At 37.2% G+C, this 26,457-nt stretch overlaps 1 protein-coding gene across 1 annotated transcript in view; it reads right to left on the reverse strand.

Moving 5' to 3' along the window:
• The window catches only part of USF3 (upstream transcription factor family member 3), a 61,242-nt gene that overhangs the window by 31,921 nt on the left and 2,864 nt on the right, over positions 1–26,457 (reverse strand). The window contains exons 2-3 of the mRNA XM_090276732.1: positions 1,959–2,083; positions 524–587 (exon numbers count right to left, since the gene is read on the reverse strand). Coding sequence (XP_090132858.1) covers positions 524–570 — 47 coding nt within the window. The 5' untranslated portion in view covers positions 571–587; positions 1,959–2,083. The remainder of the gene's footprint in view (positions 1–523; positions 588–1,958; positions 2,084–26,457) is intronic.

Raw genomic sequence — 26,457 nt, forward strand, 5'->3', positions numbered from 1 at the left:
CATTCTCTAATAGTTATTTGGTAGGGAAAGAGAATAGTGATTTTATAATTAATGGAAACGGTGGCCATGTAATTCTAAGCAGAAACACTGACCAAAATGCTAGAAATCCAGAATGGGGGTTATACAAAGAACTATAAATAATATTGTACTAATGTGCATATTGGCATTAATGGTTTCTAACATAACAAAATGTCTATTCAAACTGACTTCAGCCTAAGTGATTTTAGTATCTACAAAGACTAACCCTGTACGCGAATAAAATGTTCGAAAGAAACTAAACATTTAGAATAGATTTGGTGTTATACTTGTTATCCTGCTGGCAAAATACAAAGGACAGGTAAATTTTAACTATGTACCCCTTCCCATCAACCTATTTCTCTCTGCCAACACATATTTTTGAAGAGTAATGGTTGTCTAGGCAGCCAACTAAAAGTTCCCTAGGGACTACCTATTTGACGAAGTAGGGATTAATTCTGCTTCTGGTCTTCTGAAACTGTATTATTTTTAAACTGTGGCTACATACCTGTGCTGCTTTTTTGTAGGCGTCTCATTCTCTGTCATTTCTGGCATGGTTACAGTGTAGGAATCTACAAGGCATGGAAAGACACACCAGAAACTTTAAAAGTGTTCTAGTATCTCAGAGAAATTGATTAGTAGCAATTTGGTTCAAATACAAATACTAAAAAGAATAAAAGTGACACCATGAGAAAAGTACTGGATTAAGTGTTGGGGACAGAAAAAGATACAAGAAAACAGGGCAAAAATATTATATCTAGCAGATGGAGAACAAGATCAAAGGCAAATGGGAAAGTACTTGACAAGGCTGGTGTAGAGAAAGACTATTAGGAGCTTGGAAATCAAGAAAAGTTTAAAGGGGCTGTGGATTTGAACAAGACCTGGAAAGGAAGGTAAAACATACTTGAGCTGGGAGAGTATGTTCTTTGTTCATGATACTGTTTGTTCATGATATAAAATTTAAACTAGAACAATAGACCCCCTCTCTGAACAGAAAACAAAAGTCACAAGCAGACAAACATGTAAAATTTATTCCATACACAGCAGCAAGCATTTATTCACTCATTTGCTAGACCTCTTTCATTTCAAACCACTAGAAGTCTTACATTATCATTTAAGAGTCATTAAAATCTGAGTATGAGTATAAAAATTCTATTTATATGTAAAATATGATAGTAAAGAATGTATGTACTATAAGGAACTATGTGCCAAAATAGCTTGAAAACAAATATATTAAAATATTAATCATAGTTACATCGGACCAGCAACATTAGAGATGACTTCTGTATTTTTTCTGACTTGTAAATATTCTGTAATAAAAACCTAAATGCTTTTAAATCTCAGGGACTGACAACAAAAGAGGTCTGCCAAGTTGGTCTAAAAGGAGGATGTGCAGATGAGATCCCCCATTTTCTCTCTGAACGGGAAAGAAGGCAGCAAGTATGGAATCAGAAAGCACAACTGTCAAATCCGGTTCTGCCATTTCCTAGCTGTGAGGTCCTTGGCAAGTTACATAACCTTTTGGAACCTTACATGTTTCACCTACAAAATGGATCATAATCACAGTATCTAGATCATTGGGTTATTTCAAGAAAGGAATGAAAGAATGCTGGGAGAGCACAACAGCACGGTTCCTAGCAGTAAGAAGAATCCAGTAAATGCTATCATGAATATTAATGAGATATTTCTGGTTAAGGCTTTAGCAGTGGGAAGGAGGTGGAAGGGTCCTGGGAAATAAGTAGAAGTAAATGCAGGGAAGGTGATGATGGGAAGTTCTGACAGAAGCAGCCCGAGGAGAAATGTGTGCTTAAGACCCATTTCCAACAGCTTATTCCACCTTCTCCCGAACACTTGCGAAGGTAGTATACACAGAAAAGCAACACACTCACATTAGATAACCATGTAATGATAATGTTGGACATGTGAGTAAATAAATCCGTCACCTTTCTCACTGAAGGGCTTGCAGAATTTCTTCACTTTTGATTCCTCTCTTCCAATGCCTCCTGTTTCTGATCCAAATCGATCATCTTCTGCCAGAATAAGGTCTATAAATTATGTTTTCTTCTTACTACACAAGAGAAAAATCAATAAATTTTTATAGCAGCATGTAAAACAAGAACTGGCAATCTATGGCATGCAGGCAGATTTTCACTTGCAAAATAATGAATGTAGTTGCTTTTAGATGTCACTTTCCTATGGCTCACCCATACCTACTCCCATGACTCGTACCACAGCTATTGGATGGTCGGTCCCCTGCCAGTTCCTTTCTCTTCGGCATGCTCACTATCCCTTATGTTCCAAGTGTCCTCCACCTAGCTTTTACACTAAGATCTGTCCTTAATTCTAAAATTACCTTTTTTTCAATCTCCTAGTTCCCCTCCCCTTCTGTCTCAACAGTGACTGAAAACGTACTCAAGGACCTTCCACTAAGGCAGTGACACTAGGAAGATAGCACTCAGACCTGTGCATTATATGAGCTCTGTAAACCAAAATTAATAAAGAATTAAAAGCATTTATTTGAGCAAAAAGAGCTGTGGCCCAGGAGACAGATTCAGACAGCAACCTAAATTGTGTGCCACCAAAACAAAGAAGAGGCTATTTTTTACAGCAAAGTCCTCACCAGGTTTCCAATTAGGTCCATTTTATGTAAATGAAGTATCCAAATTGTGCAGTTCTGATTGGACAGGGCAGGACTCAGTCCATTGGTAGAAAGACTAAACCAGGATTTCCCTGCAGTGCATAGTACCAAGCAAAGAGCTCAGGTCTGAGGTTCTTCCCAGAATACAGAGCATGTGAGGAGCCTCTGTCAGCAAATGGCTGCTAGACTCTTATTGTTTATAAAATTTGGGCCCTCAGTAGACTATGGGGAGTCCATTTCAGCAAATAAATCCCTTATCCAGGTTCACATCTAATGAACCTTTTCTCTCTGAATACACAGCTCTAAAAATGTGCAGATTTGGGGGCTTCATCACACAAATGAGAAGCACTGACTGAGTAGGGCCCAGTAATCTGTATGTTCAACAAAGTCTCTGGGTGATTTTTCTTTTCATCCCCTTTCTCCTTTGCCTCCTTCTTCCTTTTCTTTTCTTCTTCTTCCTCTTTTTTTTTGGGGGGGGGAGCAAAAGTATTTGAGAGACTTAGCTCCATTTTAGGGCAATGTTTCCTAACCGTCCCTGATAAGAATTATCAGAAGGTACTAGTTAAAATTAAAAATAAATTCTCAGCCCATCCCAGACCCATTGAACCAGTCTTTAAACAAGGAATTTCAATCTCTAAAGTATAGGTCTGAAATTTAGTAAGTGCCCCAGGTGATTCTTATCAGGAAAATTTGGAAGCAGGCATGTATCTTTATTTTAAGGTGAAATTTCAGGCACTAATATCCTATTGTAGGAGAAATCATTTGGGTGTGACATGACACTTGACCAGTAATTTTATCTATAAACCAGTAAAGTCAGATTTGCCTCATATCCATGAGTCAACATTTGGTTATTAGCATCAAGTTTTGTTAGGCAGAAGTTAGAAGATGTAGGAGAAAGAGGTGGGTGGGAGGGAGTCCATAGTGCTTACAGAAAAAGCTCATAAATAACTTTGATTAACTGCCTCAGGCCAAGTACCAGTTTCTACAACAGGATGACAAGAGGTGGTCTGGGGCAAGATAAGGATCTGAGTTAACAGACCTCCAGCCATACCTACATTTAGGAGATGACCCCCTCCCTGGAAGAGTGTGTATCACCAAATCACTATGTAACACCCTCACTCCACCCTGCAAATTACGTAAGTCCTCAGGCCAAAGGGACCAAAGGCCTGTGCCTCTCCCCACCTCCACTAGGCCTTTTCCCTTCCCTGAGAAGGTATTGCTTATAAACTCTGCCTATATACTAATCAGTTTGTAGATTTTTAATTCTTTACTGCAGCAGCAAGAACTGAGCCTCCCACAACAGTTGCAGCTGGTCCTCTGCAGTACTTTTGAAAGTTTGCAGATTCAAGCTACAATTAAGAAACTTGAAGTAAAAGTTCTACATTTTCTAAACACCTAGAATCTTAAAGTAAATGACACTAGAGACCTATCATATAAGTAAACATTCATTTCAGAGTGGTGAAAGCCAGTTCAACTGAAAAAGTTATACAACTGCAGATTTAAAACATCCAGTTTACTAAATACCACTACAAATATCCATCTCAAACCAATTCATCTAATTCAAAGCAAAATTATTTTCATGTCCAAAGCCTCCTGATATTAACCCTTTGAGTGCCATGCGTAATTCGAAATTTGGCTCAACATGAGAAAAAGTTATATCAATATATAACCTGAGCTACAAAAAAAGAGAAAACATAAAATACAAATTATTCCTTTGTTATTTACATTTATAGCCATCGAAAAAAGAGTCGCTGGGAGCGACGCTGGCACTTTTGGGAAAATTTGTCAGCGTCACTCACAACAATGTTGGCACTCAAATGGTTAAAATTACATTCCTGACACTAAATGAAGAACATTTATTGAAATAAGGAACTATATAATATTGTCACAAATCTTTGTCCACTCACTTATTAATCTCCTAAAAACAAAGTGACAATTTTCTTATAACATGTACATTACTATATACAAATATAGGGCAGTGAGCACTTCAGCTCAAAGCCCTTTCCTCCCACAGGACCCAGCGCTCCCCTTGCTCCCCAAAAGGCTAGAGGCCAAAAAACAGGCCCAGAAGTTCCCCATCCCTTATCTGTCAGCTCTCTCCTTCAGGATCTGGGGTACAATGTCATCAGCCTCCATATAACAGTCCAGGAAAACATGTGTCGGGTTGCACTGAATCATGCATGGCTCTCTCTGCCCTTTCAAAGCCTCATCGCCCATTACTTTTTCATCAAATCACAAAGAAATATTTTGTTTTCAATGTTTTTATTCTACTTTCATAATAAAACATCATGGATCCAGGAAAACTTTTTTTTTCCCCAGTGTGACAATCAATGTGTTAACAGACCAGGTCACATGGGTAGTCATGCCCCAGGCTTAAAAAAAAAAAAAGTATCTTTGTCTTAAGCAAGCCTTGTTCTTGTGAATCTAGGTTAACAAAACTTTGAAATGCCAGGATTAATCCTCTTTTCCAGACCCCTCGGAAGAATAACCACGCTAAATGGAGCTCATAATCTTATCTATATGGTAATCCAATCACAGATTCACTTGCCTTGCTTTCTCTCACCTTCCAGGAAGCTTCTAATGTCCCCTCTTTAATTCCAAATATATAAAAGAAACTGCAAAACTGTCATTCTCCAGAGTGTTTGAGAGCCTGCTTCCTGGTATGGTCTCAGTTTTGCTAAAATAACCTCATAAAAATTCTTTACAGGGTTGCTCCTGGCTGGTGTGGCTCAGTGGATTTAGTGCTGGCCTACTAACCAAAGAGTCACCTGTTCAATTCCCAGGTTGGGCACTTGCCTGGGTTGCCGGGCAGGGCCGCAGTTGGGGGTGTGTAAGAGGCAGCCACATATTCATGTTTCTCTCCCTTCCTCTCTCCCTTTCCCTCTATCTAAAATTAAATAAATAAAATCTTTTTAAAAAATTCTCTACAGGTTTGGACATTTTTACATTAACAATGCCATGATTTTTTTTAAAACTTCAAAAATGTTCCATTAGTAATCAATAAATTACTTTTCATGGTAAAGAAAGGATTATTTATGAAGTTAGTCAAACCCAGTGGTACTCAGAACATGGCCTTCAGATCACCTGCATTAAAATCACATCTTTTAAAACTTTTTTTCCTGTTAAGGTAAAGCTTACATATAATAAAATGCACAAATCTAAAATGAAACATTCTGTGAGTTTTGATAATTGCACACACCTGTGTGAGCAAACCCCTATAAGATATATCACCAAAGTTCTCTCATGGCTCTTCCTAATCAGTTTCTTCACTTCACCCCACAGAAGCAACCAGTTTGTTTTTTGTTTGTTTGTTTGTTCGTTTGTTTTTTACCACAGAACTTTATAATGCATTAATTTAGAGTTCTATTTTGTCAAGTTTTCACTCTGCACAGCTTTTTTATTTTTTTACTTTTTTATATTTTAAAGTATATTTTATTGATTATGCTATTACAGTTGTCCCAATGTTTCCCCCTTTGCCCCCCTCCACTGGTGGCCCCATCCTTCCAGCACCCCCCTACACACACACATACACCTTAGTTCATGACCCTGGGCCATGTATATAAGCTCTTTGGCTTCACCCTTTCCTATATTATTCTTAACATCCCCCTGTCTATTTTGTACCTACCAGTTATGCTTCTTAAACCCTGTACCTTTTCCCCCATTCTCCTCCTTTCTCCTCTCAGCTGATAACCCTCCAAATGATCTCCATATCTATGATTCTGTTCCTGTTCTGGTTGTCTGATTAGTTTTTTGTTTGTTTGTTTTTTAGTTTCATTTGTTGATAGTTGAGAGTATGTTGTCACTTCAATGTTCATAGTTTTGATCTTTTTCTTAAATAAGTCCTTTAACATTTCATGTAATAAAGGTTTGGTGATGATGAATTCCTTCAGCTTTACCTTGTCTGGGAAGCACTTTATCTGCCCTTCCATTCTAAATGATGGCTTTGTTGGTAGAAGAATCTTGATTGTATGTCCTTGCTTTTCATCACATTGAATGCTTCTTGCCAATCCCTTATTGCCTACAAAGTTTCTTTTGAGAAATCAGCTGATAGTCTTATCGGAACTCCTTTGTAGGTAACTCTCTACTTTTCTCTTGCTCCTTTTAAGATTCTCTCTTTATCTTTAACCTTGGGCATTTAATTATGATGTGTCTTGATGTGGTCCTCTTTGGGTCCCACTCATTTGGGACTCTCTGGACTTGTACATCTATTTCCTTTACCAAATTAGGAAGGTTTTCTTTTATTATTTTTTTCAAATAAGTTTTTAATTTCTTGCTCTTCCTCTTCTCCTTCTGGCATCCCTATGATTCAAATGTTGGCACTTTTGGAGATGTCCCAGAGTCTTCTTATACTCTCTCTCTCTCTTTTTTTTTAAATTCTTTTTGCTTCTTTCTGTTCTGGTGGGATGTTTATTTCTTCCTTATGTTCCAAATCATTGATTTAAATCCCAGCTTCCTTCCCATCACTGTTGGTTCCCTGTGGATTTTCCTTTATTTCACTTAATGTAGCCTTCATTTCTTCCCTTATGTTTTTGCCACACTCAATGAGTTTTCTAAGCATCCTGATCACCAGTGTTTTGAACTCTGCATCTGATAGGTTGGCTATCTCCATTTTGTTTAGTTCTTTTTCTAGGGTTTTGTTTGGTTCTGTCCTTTAGGCCTTATTTCTTTGCCTCCTCAATTTGGCAGCCTCCCTATGTTTGTTTCTGCATATTAGGTAGAGCAGCTTTGACTCCCTGTCTTAGTAGTGTGGCCTATTGTAGAAAAGGCACCTGTAAATTGTGTGGGATGGAGCCTTAGGTAATCACCAAGGTGGGGCAAACCTCTTCACTGCTTGTGGCCTGGTGTAGAGGGAGGGCTCAGAGAGGGGACAAAGCCATTGCCTGGCTTCTGGAGGCTTGCCCAGCACCTGCCCAATTTCCAGTTGGTTTACCCACTTCCCATATGCAACTGGTGCCCTTCTAGCTGTTGCCCTGGTGGTGATTCCCAGAGTGAGTGGGTTTGCATATGTTCTAAGTCTGTGCAGGTCCTTTAAATGAACTCTCTTGAGAAACCAGTAGTTTCTTCCACCACCCCAACAACCACTGGTTTCTCCAGCCAGAAGTTATGAAGCTTTATCTTCCCAGTGCTGGAACCCTGGGCTGTACAGTCTAGCCTGGGTCTGGGATCACTTGCTCCCAAGTTATCCCTCCCGATTTTTATCCACCATACATGAGCCTGTTCTGCCGCTGCACCTTCTGCCTCTTCACACCACACCTCTCTGCCCCAACTCCAGGTCTCCACCCCTCCTACCTGTCCAGATGAATGTGTCTTCTTTAAATCCTTGGTTGTTGGACTTCCATACAGTTTGATTTTCCAGCATTTCTGGGTGTTTTTGTTTTTGTTAGTTGTAATTCTTCTAGTGGTCATGCGAGGAAGCAAAGTATGTCTACCTACGCCTCCATCTTGAACAGAAGTCACCACAGCATTTTAAAAATTCACCCAATAATTTGTAACTTTATATTTTTGAGTAGGAATATGTAACAATGTATCAATTTAAATTAGTTTATTCATTTTCCTGTTTATGGACACCTGGACTTTTTTCATATTTTGGCTATTATGAATGAAGCTTCTATCCATGAACGTTCTTTTATGTGTAAGTCTTTCTGTGCATGTAATCTTTCATTTTTCTTGGGTAAATATCTAGGACTAGAATTGCTAATTATATACCCTGCAGTTCCATGCCTAGGTATTTACCCAAGAGAAATGAAAGACTATATCCACAAAAAGATTTATACAAAATTATATATTTATATATAAATTATTGTTATATAAATATATATAATATATAAATTTATATATATAAATTATAAATTATATTTATATTTAACACACTTTCCCAAGAATGATAGAGCCATTTTGCACTCCTACCCACAATGTGGAAGACTTCTGTTTGCTCCATAGCCTCACCAATACTGGGTGTCATCAGCCTATTAATTTTAGCCATTTTGGTGGGTATATGGTATATAGTTTAATTTTCATTTCCTGATGACTAATAATACTCCTTTTTTATGTATCTATGAAGTCCATTTGTAGATCTTCTTTTGTCTGCTCATAACTTCTGTGAAATTTTTAGTTAATTATCTTTTTATAGTTGATTTATAAAAAGTCTATACATTCTAAGTTATTTATATCTTCTGGATACCTATCCTTTGTGTGAAATATATTTTGCAAATATTTTCTCTTATTATGTGGCCTGCCTGTGCATTTTATTAATTGTGTCTTTTGATAAACAAAAGTTCTTGATAAAGTTTAACTTGCCAATTTTCTTTATGATTATTCCTTTTGGTGTCCTGTCTAAAAGACTGTTAGCCATCCTCAAGATATTCTCCTATGATTGCTTCTAGAAAGTGTATAATTAATTAATAATTAATATACTTAGGTCAATAATACATATTATTAATGGCATGAGGTAAGAGTCAGAGTTATTTTTTTTTCACATGGATATGAAGTTGTTCCAACACCATTTGCTGAAAATATTATCTTTCCTTAACAGAATCTTTGTTAAAAATCAAACGGTCATTTAAGTGTGGTTCCACTTCCAGGCTCACTATTCTGTTGCTCTCTATTCTGATCTACCCTTACGCTATTACCACACATTCTTGATTAAGTATTTGTTTAAAATATAGATTTCTACACCCTACCACAGACTGAATCATTCATGGAAGGGAGAGGTCCAGGATTAGGTAGTTCTAACAAGCTTCCTAGTTGATTTTTATGCATCCTAAAGTTTGAAAAGTATTATATTACTTTAATACTCCTTCTAAAACTGATACAAATCAATGAACTCACAAAATTAAGGTCCACATAGAGCAGCAAACTTGGAATTAGGAAATCTGAGCTCTATTTCTAGCTTTGCTACTCAATAGCTAGATATTATTTTATTTACCATAACTTATGGCCTAAGTTTCTTCACGTGTAAAGCAAAAAAATAGGACTAGAGCCAATACCCATACTGCCTAGGAATGGCAGATATAAAGATGAATAAGGCATGTCTGCCCTCAAGAAGAATGCAGTCTAGATCAGGGCTATCCAAAAGAACTTACAGCAATGGAAATATTCTGCATCTGTGCTACCCATATGGTCATCATGAGTCATATGTGGCTATTAAGTGCTTGAAATGTGGCTAGTGAGGCCATGAAATTGAATTTTTATATTATATAATTTTAAGTAATTTAAATTAAATAGCTACACGTGGGTAGTGGCTACTGTGTTGGAGAGCACCTGGAATGAAAAAAAGTAAAAAGATAAATAAAAAATTAGTTCATGAACATTAGCTTCCTGGTGTTAATATTGTCCTACAGCTATCTATATAAGATGTCATGGGGGGTGAGGCGGAGCTAGATGAAGTATACATGGACTCTTTGTACTGTGTATTAACCTCTCTTCAGTCTATAATTATTTTGAATTAAAACATTTTAAAATAAATTTAAAAATTGGTAAGTGCTATTTCAAAGATTTATTAATAAAATACTACATGAGAACAGAGCATCAAGCACGTTTCTTGTGGAACCCAAAAGTCCAGGTCTTGGAGAATATGTAGGATTTTTCCAGGCAGAGATGGAGAGGAAAAGGACTTATGAGGCAGAAGGAAAAGCAATTGCAGAAGCAGTGTAGTGAAACATAAAAAAGCCTTGTGAATCTGAGGGTTGCACCAGGAATATCCAAAACATGGCAAGGAGAGAAAGAGGCAGGAAGTGAGGGCAGTAAGAGAACTTGAATCAGACTGTCAAGGAATTTTCTATACTTAATGAATGTTTTCAGATTTTATCTTAAGGTCAGTGGTTCTTCAATAGCAATCCACAGACTGGCATGGTTCTGTAACGAAGTCCCTCCAGTCTATATTTTTAAAAAATGAAGTAAATATTTTTTATTGCTATATAACTTACATACAATAAGTCACTAACTTAGGTTCACTGCTCAATAAATTTTAATATATGAATACACGCCCATGTAACCCACCACTCAGCTCAAGATATGAAACATTACCAGCATCTCAAAAGGCTCTCCTGAGGTCCCTGCCACTTAATCCCTGAAGTTTCTTTTAAAAACATGAATTCAAAGAATAATATATATTTCCAAAGAAGACATACAAATGACCAACACGTATATATAAAGATACTCAAAATAATTAATCATTAGGAAAATGAGATCACACCACACACCTGTTAGAATAGTATGAAAAAGTCAAAGTGTTGGCAAGAATACAGAGAAAAGGGAACATGTTGGTGGTAATGTAAATTTCTACAGCCGCTATGAAAAACAGTATGGAGGTACTCAAAAATTAAAAATAGCCCTGGCTGGTGTGGCTCAGTGTACTGAACGCCAGCCTGTGAACCAAAGGGTCGTCGGTTCAATTCCCAGTCAGGGCACATGCCTGGGTTGCAGGCCAGGTCCCCAATTGGGGGTACACAAGAGGCAACCACATGCTGATGTTTCTCTCCCTATCTTTCTTCCTCCCTTCTACCCTATCTAAAAATAAATAAATAAAACCTTTTTTAAAAAATTAAAAATAGAACTACCATATGATCCAGCAATCACACTTCTGGGTATATATCCAAAGGAAATAAAATCACTGTCTCGAAGAGATATCTGTACTCCCACTCATTGCAGTATTATTCACAGTAGCCAAGATATAGAAACAAGCTAACAGAGATATGGATAAAAAATATATTCTATAAAAATGGATTAAAAGTATAAAATATTATTCAGCTTTTAAAAAAAGGAAATCCTGACATTTGTGACAACATGGATCAGCCTGAAGGACATTATGCAAAGTGAAAAAAGTCAGAATGGAAAAAGACAAATACTTCACAATCTTACTTATATATGGAAAATGAAAAAGTCAAACTCATAGTAACAAAGGTTGGAGTAGTGGTTACCAGGGGGCAGGGAATGGGAGAAATGGGGCAACACTGGTCAAAGAGTACATTCACTTATAAGATAAATAAAATGTAGAGATCTAATGTAAATACAGCATGGTGACTGTAGTTAATAAGATGTTGTATACTTGGAATCTCCTAAGACAGATCTTAAGTGCTCTCACCACAAAAGGTAACTGTGTGAGTTTATGGATGACTTAATTAGCTTGACTGTAGTAAGTATTTCGTAATATATACATATATCGAATCATCGTGCTGTAAACATAAAATATATACAATTTTTATTTGTCAATCATACATCAATATAGCTGGAAAAAATATATGTATTATTCAAAAGTATATGATTGCCTCATACATTGCTGGGGGAAATGTAAAATGGTGTGTCACTTCAGATAACAGTTCAGCAGTTCCTCAAAATATTAAACAGAGTTCCCATATGATCCAGCAATTCCACCTAGATATACACCCAGGATAACTGAAAACACATGTTCACACAAAAATTTATATGTGAATATTTGTAGCATCAATAATCATAACAGCCACAGAGTTGAAACAAGCCACATTTCCATCAAATGATGAATGATAAATAAAATGTGTTATTTCCATACAATGGACTATTATTCAGCAATAAAAAGACAAGAAATACTGATACATGCTACAGCATGGGTAATCCTTGAAAACATTACGTAAAGTGAAAGAAGTCCATATGAAATGTCCAGAACAGGCTAATCCACAGAGACAGAAAATAGATTAGTGGTTATCTGGGGCTGAAGAGGATGGGGAATGATGGCTAATGGTGGGAAAGAGTGTGTGGGTCTTTTTGGGGCAATGAAATATCCTAAAATTAGATTATGATGATGATGGTACAACTCTCCAAATATACTAAAACCACTGATTTACACTTTGAATGGATAAACTTTATGGTATATGAATTATATCTCAAACAGGCTGTTGAACAAAACCTTTGACAGAAGTCTCATCTGGTAATTTGAGATTCTCTACCCAGTCATCTTTTTCATCAGTTTATACATACAATTTCTTTCAGCATACAATTTTAAAATTTTGTTTAGTTACCAACTATCCCCAATTTCCCTAATAAAGGGAAAATGTGAAGCTACCATAAAAAAGTATTGTCATTCATTTATGATATAACCCAGTCTAACTGCTGAGGTGAACTGTGTTTTCTTCTCACCAGGAAGCAAATTAGTGGTAAAGATTAATTTAAATAGTGACTTTGGATACAATAAAAAAAAAGCTAATTCTTATAGTTTTCAATTAGAATTAAAGAATCTTAATTGAAAATATTTTATGGCACATTCCTTAAACATTATTTGTCCATGTTTGGGGAGGAAGGAATATCCTTTCAACCTTTATATTTAATCCTGTTTGGCTGCTGTTTAGTGTATTCCTACGTATTTTATAATTATTTAAAATGTTTTATGGAGCCCTGACTGGTGTGGCCCAGTGGGCTGGGTGTCGTCTGCAAACCAAAAGGTCACAAGTTGATTCACGGTCAGGGCCCATGCTTGGGACAATAGATGTTTTTCTCTCTCTCTTTCTCCCTCCCCTTCTCTCTAAAAATGAATAAACATTTTTTTAAAATGTTTTATGGAATGGGTATGCAGACATGCACTTCTTAAATGTGTTCTATTTCTTTATGTAAGATCTCTAGTAAATCTTTAGTCCTCTCTAATCAAAATGACTTACCCTACTAAACTAGAATATGATCAACAGAAGTTATAACACAACTACTATGATCAACAGAAGTCATAACACAACTAAGCTTAAATCCCTGGCCTGTGCTACCGATATTATACCACCAATCCACTTTACATTCTGTAACAGAAAGATCTCTACTTATTTTATCACCTTGCCTTAACAGTTTTTTTATAATAAAAGTAATATATGCCTAGAAAGCAAAGCAAGGCATAAAGAAAAATATTAAAACTTCCAATCACATCCCTCAACAAGAATCCACAAGAATCAATGTTAACATTTTCATGGATTTCCTTGTGGATTTTTTTCTAAACATACCTGATTTTTTATAATTATTAGACCACAAGCAATGTTGTATTCTGTCTTTTACTAAAAGTGAGCATTTCTCAATGTCATTAAATATTCAAGATTGTGGTTACATCATTTATGTTTAATATCTTAGAGACTTGTCCAGAAAGTATCCAGCCGTGTACTATGAAAAAGATTTACAGTAGTCCCTCTCTATAACATGGTTCACTTATTGCAGCCTCACTGTATCGCAGGATTTTAAAAAATATTATATTTAATTATCGCAGATTTTTCACTATATCGCGGAATTTTGCAATAATGTATACATATGTTGTAAGTTACATAGGTTTAAGACTGTAGAATATGTGTAAGAAAATAAGTAGTGTTCATAAAAGTGTGGAAAAGGTTAATAAGGGAGTGGGAAAGGTTAATAAGGGACTGGGAACGGTTTATAAGTGTGTGGGAAGGGTTTATAAAGCCTTAAAATATATATAAATACTAAAATAAATGTTAGGTTCCTACTTCGCGAATTTTCACCTATCGTGGAGGGGAGGGGGGCCCTAAAACGTAATACCCGTGATAAGTGAGGGAATACTGTACTGAAAAAGATACAAGAAGCAGTGTACATCCTTTAACAATGTCTATCGGCTCCTTCCTGTCAATATGTCATCATATGCTTGGTGCAATCAGTCATGGAGGTTCATAATACGAACCAAGAAATGCTATGACATATATAAGAATATGAAATAATGAAATTCTGCTACTAGAGTACAGGTTCCTTGTAGTACAGGTTTCCTTCGCTATGTGAGTGTTCTAGGAACCCAGCTAGCAAGGCATCGATGGCGTTGCCGTGAGGGGCTACAAATGGCTCCAGTGGATTTTTTTTTAATTGCATTTTTTTTTGTTTTTGTTTTTTGATTTATTTATTGTTTTTCTATTACAGCTGTCCCTCTTTTACTCCATTGCTCCCCCCACCCAACCAACCCACCCTTCTCCTACAGTCAATCCCTATCCTGCTGTCCATGTCCATGGGTCATTTATACTAGTTCCAGTTCCTTAACTAGACCCTTCTCTTACTTACACCCCTTCTTTCCCTCCCCATCTCTCCCCCTCCCCACCGGTAACTGTTAATCTGCTACTTGTTCACATGCCTTTGGTCAATTTTGCTCTTCTGTTTGTGCTGTTCATCAGTTTCCTATATTAGGTGATATAATATGGTATTTGGTGTGTTTTTCTTTTTTTAAGTATACTTTATTATGTTGTTACAGTTGTCTCAATTTATTTTTCCCTTTGCTCCCTTCTGCACAGTAGCACCTTCCCTCCAGCAATCCCACCCCCCTTAGTTCATGTACATGGGTTGTGCACGTAAGTTCTTTGGCTTCACCCTTTACTGTATTATTCTTAATATCCCCCTGTTTATTTTGCACCAACCAGTTATGCTTCTTAATCCCTATACCATTTCCTCATTTCTCCCCCTTTCCCCTCCCAACTGATAATCCTCCAAATGATCCCCATACCTATGATTCTGTTCTTATTCTGGTTTGCTTAGTTGGATTTTGTTTTTATTTTTTAGATTCAGTTGTTGATAGTTGTGAGTTTGTTGTCATTTTAGTGTTCATAGTTTTGATCTTCTTTTTCTTAAAAAAGCCCCTTTAACATTTCATATAATACTGGCTTGGTGATGATGAACTCCTTTAGCTTTACCTTGTCTGGGAAGCATTTTATCTGCCCTTCCATTCTAAATGATAGCTTTGCTGGATAGAGTAATCTTGGTTGTAGGTCCTTGCTTTTTATCACATTGACTACTTCTTGCCAGTCCATTCTTGCCTGCAAAGTTTCTTTTGAGAAATCAGCTGATAGTCTTATAGGCACCTCTTTGTAGGTAACTCTCCGCTTTTCTCTTGCTGCTTTTAAGATTCTCTCTTTATCTTGAACTTTTGGCATTTTAATTGTGAGGTGTCTTGGTGTGGTCCTCTTTGGGTAGCTTGTTTGGGACTCTCTGTGATCCCTGGACTTGTATGTCTATATCCTTCGCCAAATTTGGGAAGTTTTCCTTCATTATTTTTTCACATAAGCTTTCAATTTCTTGCTCCTCTTCTCCTTCTGGCACCCCTGTGATTCAGATGTTGGCATGTTTAAAGTTGTCCCAGAGGTTCCTAAGCCTCTCCTCGTTTTTTTCAATTGTTGTTTCTTCATTCTGTACTGGTTGACTGTTTTTTTCTTCCTTATGTTCCAGATCATTGATTTGAGCCCCGATTTCCTTCCCTTCACCATTGGTTTTGTGTGGATTTTCCTTCGTTTAATTTAGCATAGCTTTCATTTCTTCCCTTATGCATTTGCCGTACTTAAGCATATCTGTCAAGCCTGTGAGCATCTTTATCACCAGTGTTTTGAACTCTACATCTGTAAGGCTGGCTCCCTCCTCCTCTGTTAGGTTGGTTATCTCTTCATCGCTTAGTTCTCCCACTGGAACCTTGATCTGTTCCCTCTTTTGGGCCATACTTCTCTGTCTCATCTTGACAGGCTCCTGTGTTTGTTTTCCTCTGTATCTTAGGTAGAGCTGTTGCACCTGTTACATTGTAAGGGGTGGAGCCTTAGGTATTCGTCAGTATGGGCGACCTGTTTCACCACGTTGTGGCGCTGGTTTGCACAGTCAGAAGTAATGAGGCTTTATTTTCCCTGGCGCTAGGATCATGAGCTGTGCAGTTTGGTCTGGTGCTGAGAGCACTCCCCAGGTGTCCTTCCCTACTTTTTAAAATGTGCGACTGTGCTTTCCACCGGCCTGCTGCTATAGTGGCTGCTGGCACCACCACACCACGTCCTCTCTGCCCTGGTTGAACCCCTCCTACCTGTCTGGATGAGTATTTCTTTTTTATATCTTTGTTTGTTGGACTTTCATGCAGCTCAATTTTCTGGAACTTCTGGTTGTCTCTAGTTTTGAGGTAGTTGTACTCCTTCCTAGGTGTGGAGGGAGATGCAGTATGTCTGTCTAGGCCTCCACCTTGGCCAGAAATCCTATGGTACTTGTCTTTCATTGCCTGGATTATTTCGCTAAGCATAATTGTCTCTAGTTCCGTCCATGTTGTCACAAATGGCAGGAGTTCCTTCTTTCTTTCTGCTGCATAGTATTCCATTGTGTAAATGTACTACATTTTTTTGATCCACTCATCTACAGATAGGCACTTAAGCTGTTTCCAGCACTTGACTATTGTAAATAGCACTGCTATGAACACATGGATGCATAGGTTTTTTTTGAATTGGTGTTTCAAGATTTTGGGGGTATAATCCTAGCAATGGAATCGCTGGGTCAAAAGGCAGTTCCATTTTTAGTGTTTTGAGGAAATTTCATACTGTTTTCCATAGTGGATGCACCAGTCTGCATTCCCACCAACAGTGCACTAAGGTCTCCTTTTCTCCGAATCCTGGTCAGTACTTGTTGTTTGTTGATTTGTTGATGATGGCCATTCTGACTGGTGTGAGGAGGTATCTCATTGCGGTTTTTATTTGCATCTCTCTGATGGCTAGTGATGTTGAGCCTTCTTTTATATTCCTATGGATCCTCTGTATGTCCTCTGTGGAAAAGTGTTTATTCAGGTCCTTTCCCCATTTTTTAATTAGATTTTCTGTCTTCTTCGTGTTGAGTTGTATAAGTTCTTTACATATTTTAGAGATCAGCCCCTTGTCTGAGGTATCAATGGCAAATATGTTTTCTCACATGGTTGGTTCCCTTTTCATTTGCTGATGTTTTTTTTTTGGCTCAGTAGACCCTCTTTAGTTTGATGCAGTCCCATTTGTTTATTCTTTCCTTTGTTTCTCTTGCCTTAGGAGATATATTGGCGAAAATGTTGCTACGTGGGATATCTGAAATTTTCCTGCCTATGTTTTACTCTAGGACTTTTATGGTATCATGGCTTACATTTAAGTCTTTGATCCATCTTTAATTTATTCCGGTGTAGGGTGTAAGTTGATGATCTAATTTCATTTTTTTGCACATCCTTGTCCAGTTCTCCCAGCACCATTTATTAAAGAGGCTCTTTTCATTCCATTTGATATTCCTTCCCCTTTTGTCAAATATTAGTTGACCATATATATAGACCTGGGTTTATTTCTTGGCTCTCTATTCTGGTCCATTGATCTATATGTATGTTCTTACGCCAGTACTATGATAGGTGATTTACCAGCGCACCCGCCCACAGCTCACTGAGTGTTCAGTAGTGTTTGACCAAAAACCTCATGACCCACCCTGTGTCCTTCCCTCCCTAATCATCCTATCTTGCCCAAAGCAACATTTTTTGTTTCCCCAAAGAAAAAAGTCTTCAAATGGAAACTTTGTGTGCTAGTGGTGAAACAAAAAAAGAGAAGCACTGAAAGGCATCAAAATCCTTGAGTTTAAAATCTGTCTTGAGCAGTGGAGAAAACATCTCAATCAGTGTATTGCATCAAATGAAGAGCACTTTGAAGGTGACTGAAGTTTAAATATGTAAAAATACAAAAGTTTTTAGAAGTAAATTCTGGATTTTTTGGGTCCCCCCCTTGCATGTCTCTGAAACATGCTTATTTTTACTTACAATATATATATAAAAATTATTCTTCCAGGTAAGTACTTATCAACTTACCTTATTCTTTTTAATACCTGCATAGCATTATATAGCATAAATGAGCCATTGTTTATTTAGCTATTTCTTATTGATGAATACTCCTTTTTGTTTCCCTCTCTCCTTTTTTATTATTATTATATGGCTATTAAAAACAATGTGGGTGGGCAGAGGGGCTGCAATCAATATTTTCTCAATTTTTATCAGTCCAAAAGGCAATAAAAGGTATCTTCTTATTGTTAATTAGCATCTCCTTGATGACTAGTAAGGTTTTCACATGTTATGAATCATTTATATTTATTTTTGTGTAATTTGCTTGCTTTTATTTTTATTTTATTTTTTCTTTTTGTTTCTTTTTATTGTCTTGACTTTTTCTTCCTTATAATTTCAATTTTTATATTCTCTTCAACCAGAGTGAAGTAAAACCATTCCAAGTAGTTAACTTGAGATTTTCTTTGTAGCTCTCACATGACATATTTTAAGTGTTATATGAATATTTGAAGAGTGTATATTATTAGCTCAAGTATAAAGTTTTATTAAGTATTTTAAAAATTAAATGTTTGTTTTCTATAATAAAACTTTGCCTGAGAACAAATTACTATGCATTTCTTCCACTCAACATTTACCTGAGCTACGTTATGTGATCTTTATTTTAACTTTTCTGCATTATTTTGTTTTATATTTGTCTGTAATAACACAAATCTGGAGATTTGTTTCTGCACAGTTTAAAAGCCTTTTTTTAAAAATGAGAACTTATTCCATCACATTCATTTTAACTATTGTTACATTTGTTCATAAACTGTTCTCTCTCTCCTTCCTTCCTAAATAAGTTTTTTACTTTTTCTTGGCTAAATTTTTGTTTCTCCTTATTTTCTTCAATATCTTTTCTCCTCTCCTATCTAGTCTTTTCATGAATATACTTCATTTTAAGACATATACTGTACTGGACACTTGTTAGATATTTTCTCCTCTCCACTTTATGAAATTTCCTAATTTCTCCTTAGGTATATACCTCACCCCAGCCCAAACCTGAGCTTCAGTGGCAGGCGTTAGCAAATCTTTTTTTTTTTTTTTTTTTTTGCCACAGTGATTGGCCTTAGATTGGTGCGGTTACAGCAAAGTTCAGGACTTCTCTTCTGATGGTATGGGTAGCTATGCTCTTTCTCTTCCCAGTTTTAAAAAGAGAAAGCATGTAATTCCAAATACTGAACTTGCAGACATCTTACAAAAGAGGGAAGAAAGTATGAACATGAAATTAACACACACACACACAAAAAAAAAAAGCTGAGAGGACAGAGCTGAGAGAAAAGGAATTGCTTATCAACAACCTAAAATATACTAATATAAAATATATCTTCTTCCTACTAAAAAGAGTATCTACTATTATAAACATTTAACACACTCTATTTCTTACCCTCCAACTGCCCACTAACCACCTCTGCCAAAGACTTACTGAAACTGTAGAATTTTAGTTCTAGAGCTTCAGTTCTCCTGTTAGATCTGTGTATGTTCAATAGCTCATAATTTCCCTTTTTGTCCTTTTGTACCTTATTTTGGAAGAACTCCTTGACCTGATCTTCTAGTCTATTAATTTGGTCATCTATTATAATCACACTGCTATTCAGCCTATTATTTTTCTTCCAGAAAATGTTTCATTTCTTGTTTTTCTTTTTTCATAGCCCCCACTGCTATTTTATATTCCCTCAAATCCTTATGGATTTTTGGAACAAAAAAAATATTACCTTTTATCTACTACATTCAATTTATTTTCTCAAAGATTGATTCCTCTGTTTAGATTGCTGTCCCTCTTTTGTCCTGTTGATTTAACTTAAATAGCAACTCTTGGTTAACAAACCTGGTGGCTAAAGTTGGGTTCCCAAGCACAGTGATTCTCAACTCTGAAAGCACTATAGAAATCACTCCCTGGGTGATTTTAATGTGCATCCACCACCAAGAGTCCCTGCTTCATAATATATGTGAAAATCATTCTTCTCCCTGCCATGAATGTGCATGCTGATTATGAGTTCTAGTTATGAAGAGTATCATACATGGATGGAGGTGAGTATAGCTGTGCACCTTCTGATAGAAAGAGGTCCATATTTATAATGGCAACCAGAAGTTCTCTAAGGTATAACCCTGATTCTCTCTCTGGTCCTAAAGCCAATGATAGAGATACCCCCAACTTATATAAGCAGGTTCCGGCAGCTTACCCTGTGACTGAACACTGTAATTAGCTATTGTATATGGTCCTGGAACAGTTGTTCTGAAGTCTAGTAATTAATTACCTTTGACCATTGCTATGGTTTGAATGAGAATAGTGCCCATATAAAAGGGCTCAGAGAGCAACTTGCCCCTTCTGCGATGTGGCAATACAACAAGAAGTCAGCAGTCTACAAATCCAGGCCTTCACCAGAATCCAACCATGCTAGCATCCTGACTTGGACTTCTAGCCTCTAGACTGTGAAAAATAAATTTATGTTGTTTAAAGGCCACCCAGTCTATGGTATTTTGTTATAGCAGCCCAAACAGACTGAGACAACCAACCTTATCCTCCTTCTACTTTACAAAGTCTCTGAGCTTTGGGCTTTTCTAGAATTGTGTTAGGAAAACTCACTTTTCTAGTGTTTCCCCTTTAAGTCTGGAGTGGGTTGCAGATTTCTTCACACTGTAGGGTTGTGTCATCAATCTGACACCATATGCTTTGCATTTTTCATAAATTCCTCAATGCTTTTGATCTTTCAATGACACCCTTCCCAGCTTTTCAACACTAATAAAGATGTATCAGCCCTGGCTGGTGTGGCTCAGTGGACTAAGCGCTGGACTGTGAATGGGAAGGTGAGTTCCATTCCCGATCTGGGCACATGCCTGGGTTGCAGGCCACTACCCAGCTGGGGCATGCAAGAGGCGACCAAACGATATTTCTCTCTCCCTTCCTTCCCCTCTCTCTAAAAATTAAATAAAAATATTTTAAAAGATGTATCATTATTTTCCTATTTTCCTACTCTTTGTTATTTTACTAGGTTTTTTCCTCATTATACAAATACAACATCCTTATATTAAACTACTCAGATCATACTGAAAGACATACGTTGTAAAAAAAGTAGTCTTCCCCACCAATTTTCTTCCTCAAATTTGTTGTTAATTCTACTCAAGTAATGACTGCTATGTTATTATTTTCCTCTTTTCATACTCTATTCTTTGAAAATGAGTACTAAGTCTAGCCTACACTCAAGGAAAAGAAGTAAGTTCTATATCTTGGAGAAGGGTGTATCTAAATATATTTTTTAGAATTCTTGAAGGTTTGTCTCTTCTCTCCCATTTATTCAACCATTTTTTTTTTTTTTGTATCAGTATAGACTCATGGATATTTATTTTATTCTTTGGGTCAAAATTTAACGCTATTGTCATTTTATTATTCAAATTGTTCAAGTTTTGTCCACTGGGTACTCTTTCAGGTTGGCTCCTGTGCCCTTGTGACATGGCCCTACTCCTCTCTTCCACCTGGTTTTTAGTACTTTCTTACTTTTTGGCCCTATAAGATGCTCCAGGCCCATCTTGTGATATATATCCTATTGATTCTGTTTCTCTGAACCCTGACTAATATAGTGTGTAATAAATAAGGATGTTGATGAAAGAATGAATGATTAGGGTAGGGTACAAGAATTTTTTTTAAAACTCCTAATATGATTCTGAGGTACAGCCACTGTAATCATTAACGGGTCCTCTCAAGTCCATTCATGTCCTTTTCCTCACATAAATGAATGAATGGTATAGTAAAAAGGGAATAGCCTTTGATATCAGACATAGGATCAAAACTCAAAGCTGATATTTACTAGCTATTTGGTTTCTAAATAAGTATTCCTTGAAGTCTTGGCATCCTCACATTTAAAACTGGGATATTATCACCAACCCCTAAGAGGACTATTATGAGTTTACATGAGAATACATTTAATGGATATAGCAAAGTTTCTGGTAATAGCAAGAGCTCAATAAACGTTAATTGTCTTTTTCCATTTCCTCCCTAATTCACCGGGAAAATGGATGTCATCTGGTGTGAGTTCCTTAACTGCATCCTCCATTTATCATATCAAACATCTGTATATACATCTATCCTTTCAGCCCACCAGAAACTACTAAAGCTAACTCCACCATCTGTGGAGAGGGACTCTATAGTTTATTCTTTCCTCTTTAGCGCTTTATTTCCCCCCTAACCACTTCTTTTTTGCTTCCAAAATACAAAAGTTTTCCTCATACTAATGAGAATTTACTGCCTTTTTGTCTATCATTCTGTTTCTCTCCTACTATTCCTGTTAAACTTCTCACCTTTCTTTCATTGGCCAATCCCTCCTAAACCCATGGCAGTATGCCCTCTGATTGTTCTGCCAACTGAAACTGTTTTCTTACAGGTCAGGGACTATTTTTCACCAAATCAAAAGGCTTTTTTTTTTTTTTTCTGTCTTCCTTCTCTGCAAGATTTGAAGCTGCTGAATTCTCCCTTTTCCGGAAATTCTCTCTCCCAGGCTGTCTTCCTCTTTTCCAATTATGCATCATCTTTCTCTAATGTGAATCCTTGTCTTTCGCTTTGACTTCCAAAGCTCGATCAATGCTTTTTTTGTTTGCTTTCTCCCTACGAAGCTTCAAATTGTTTCTGTGTAAAAGTCATTATGTTTTTATAATAAAGCTACCTTTCAACACTGATTTTGTTCCAAATCTTTAGTTAGGCAAAGGTCTCTTCAGAACATTTCATTTCAAAGCCAGTTAACAAGTCTGTTTGCAACATGTTAATCTGCCTTGCCTTATAAGAGACTTATAATTTCTTCATTTTATCAATTACAACAAATTTTCCTGGCTTTCAACCCAAAATAACCTTCAAATCTTCATACCAAATCCTATTAATTATTTTCACAATCTTTTTCTCTTGCTCATTACTACCACCTTAGATTAGGCCCCATTTTACATATCTCTGGCTCTTAATACTTTTCTGCTTCCAGTCTTTTCCCTAGTCTTCAATGGTTTTATACTCCAACATTTCAGTAATCTACTGTATTCCAACATGTACCACCCCTGCTCCAAAATCTACAGTACTGTTTTCCAACATCTGCATCAATTCAAACTCGTGGGTTCTAGCTTTCTTGACTCTACCTAACAGCACCTTCTTCATTGGCCAGTCTCACTCATCCACTTACACCTAGTATAACACACAAAAGAACAGGGTAACATAACTAATCATGTCATTTACTCTTCCCTCCTCTCAATTAAGATAGGTTCTTCCCAGTGCTCCTCATCAGCTACTGAACTTTTTACTAAATCTATGCTATTTTTTCACTGAAAAGACTTTTCACTTTGCCCTGCTTATCTAAATCCTATTAACTCTTTAGCCCCTGGCTGGTTTAGCTCAGTGGATTGAGCGTCGGCCTGCAAGCTAAGTGTCGCTGGTTCGATCTTCCAGTCAGGGCACATCAGAGAAGGAAAACTCTGACTCCAAAAAACCTCCGCTGCCTTGCGGCATACCTCTTCAGGGGAAAGGCTAAGGGAGTAAACCCCGACAGAAAATCCGGAGCCGGAGTCCCTAAGGCGGTTTGACGTTGTAGTCAACACCGGCAACTCCTGCGGCGCACCTGAAACCAAGCTGTATTGACTCCGTCTTTCCCTTGGACCCTTCAGCTGCGAAGAGAGGGGGGGTCTGCTGCATGGGCAACAGCAGACCCTCCATATCACCCTGCCCAGGCTCTGTAGCTTCAGCTTCGCTGGAGAGGACACTCCAGCGTCATCGCAAGATGTCGATTTAACACGGGAGGAGACAGATACCGTGTCACTCCCGAGTCGGACTGCACAGCCATTCTCGGCGGTGCAGATAGACTCTTAAGAAGCTACACCAACGTCTCTCGAGACGGACGGCTGCCGACGATTAACTCTTTAAAGCCCAGTGCAAGTCTGTCTTCCTCTATAAAACCTACCTTAATACTATTTCTAGCCAGTACTATATCCTCTACATATCTTGGTTCTAGACTCTAGCTCTCCCACTTCTCAGTAATCTTGTTACAAAATACATCTTTTTTCTTGTATGTTATTGATCCCTCCTTCCCTATTAGTGCTTTTCCATTAAACATATCCTCTTTTTTTTTTCCATTAAAAAGGAAAAAATGGTTTCTTTCTCACTTTGCCACAGCTTCTAGATGTTCCCTTTTTTTTCTCCCTCCCAACTGTCAGGCTCCTTCACTGTCCTTTCTTCCTCACTTCCCATTCACTCTTTACCTTGCTATTACCTGGCTTTTATTCCTAAAACTGCTTACATCAAACTCACCAGAAGATCTCCACACTGCCAAATCCAATGAACCTTGTAGGAAAGATCTTGTGTTTGGCCCTCTGGCAACACCACCTCACTCTTTCTTTGGAGAGCTTCTCTGCCTTGTTCCTGGGGTCTGAAGGGACCATAAAATATGAGCTCATCTCTCTGTTGGGCAAAGGGCTGGCCAAAAAGACTCTGTCCAAGAAGGAAAACTGGCTGAGACTGAGTTAGCCTCACGAACCCATGTGATCCTTGAAGTTGCTATGCCCTGGCCTTCCCAAGGCTTCATTATTCTATCTCGCTTCACTTCTACAAACTTACCCAATATCTATATCAATAAATTCCCCTTTCCTGCTTAAGTTAGCCAGAGACAGTTTCTGTTGGTTATAACCAAAGAGAAATTGGTCCTGCAAGTAGACACAGAAGTGGTACCTCCCATGGTTACACTACAAATTTCTTCTTCCTGTCCCTTCACTGCAACTTCTGCTGTTTAACAGCAGCTAAGGGGAGAAAGCTTTTGCCAGGGGACCCAATAATGGATTCATTCATTGGAAGGTAAGGTTATCTGGGACTCCTAGTGCAACCAGGCAACAGACAAAAGGGAAGTTACAGCGCGCACAGATGGGAACTGCGAGGATCCTGGGCACCTCTTTGTACTAATGCTAGCAAGAAAGTGACCAGTAGACTAATATCAATCTACTTGCAGCTCCTTAATCAAGAAATGCCCTTTCTCTTTTCCATGCCTTTGCATCTGTTACTTTGTCTGGAATGCTCATGTCAAATTCCCAACTGGGAACTCCCAATTATCCTCTTTGAAACTTTCTGATCCCTAGAGGTTGGTCCCAAATATCCTGACATAATATTCTACAATATCTTAACATGAAATATACTATATATGCTTACAGTATATTCATTCCCACAAGACTATAAGCTTCTAAATGGTAGAAACCACAAGTTCCATATTTGTATCCTTAACAACTAGTACTCAGTATGGGAGTACTAAATGTCTTCTGAAAGAATGTCTGTTCTTTCTTAATTTTCTATGGTTTTTTAACCATGGCATCATTGACTTTAGGTACTTATATTTAAATTAGCATCTAATATATATACTGTGTTTGGTTCCTTAGTTATTTGATATAGTGTTTCCTAATTCTTCCAATAAGCCTAAAAACTTAAGAGCTGAGTCCACACCATTTACTAGTTCTGTATTCTCTTTAGTACCTCAGAGTTCTGGGCACATAGCAAGCACTCAATAAATACTTGATGAACTGAATTAAAAACACAGTATTAGCACATTGATAGGAGCAACATATCATGCCCTATGGAACTAATTAAAAGATCTGGCCTTCTGAAGTGGTGCAAGTGTGCACAATATGGAAAATTTAATGAGAAAAAAGAAAAATTATCCAATTGGACAGTTAACAGCTTTTCTCTTAGTGAGAATTTCACAAATATTTTATAGATAACAAGCGTCAAATTCTAGAGCTCAAGAGTAAAAAACGCAATGTCTATATCCCCATGCGTAGTGCAAGGAAGATTATAAGTTTAAGGGGTCTGTCACAATTGTAATTACTTCAATTCCACTAACACTTAACAAATCCATAATAGAAGTAAAATACATAAGACTATTTAATAGCAAAATTAATTAATGCCAAATCAATCTACCTTAAAGATGTATGTTATCTTTGCACAATATATAACAGAACAGTTTTTACTCATAAAACAAACATTTAAGTGCCTACTAATGACAATGAATGTTAGGGCCCAGAAATACAAGATGAGGAGAACACAGTTTCTATGTTGGTGGGGTTCTAGCTCTGCCATACTGCAATGGTATTTAAGGATAGGATAAGAATCGTACCTCCTAGAGTTGCTCAATATGTATGCTCTGGGGGTGGCAGTCTGTTGGAGAAGGTAGATAAATACATACTTCAGGAAATGTGATTAGTGTTAACACAGGAGTAAGTACAAGCTGTTATGGGGCAACAGAAAACAGTC

Source organism: Furipterus horrens, unplaced genomic scaffold (genome assembly GCF_987537825.1).
Source record: "Furipterus horrens unplaced genomic scaffold, mFurHor1.1.pri manual_scaffold_1, whole genome shotgun sequence".
NCBI classification, from domain to species: Eukaryota; Metazoa; Chordata; class Mammalia; order Chiroptera; family Furipteridae; genus Furipterus; species Furipterus horrens.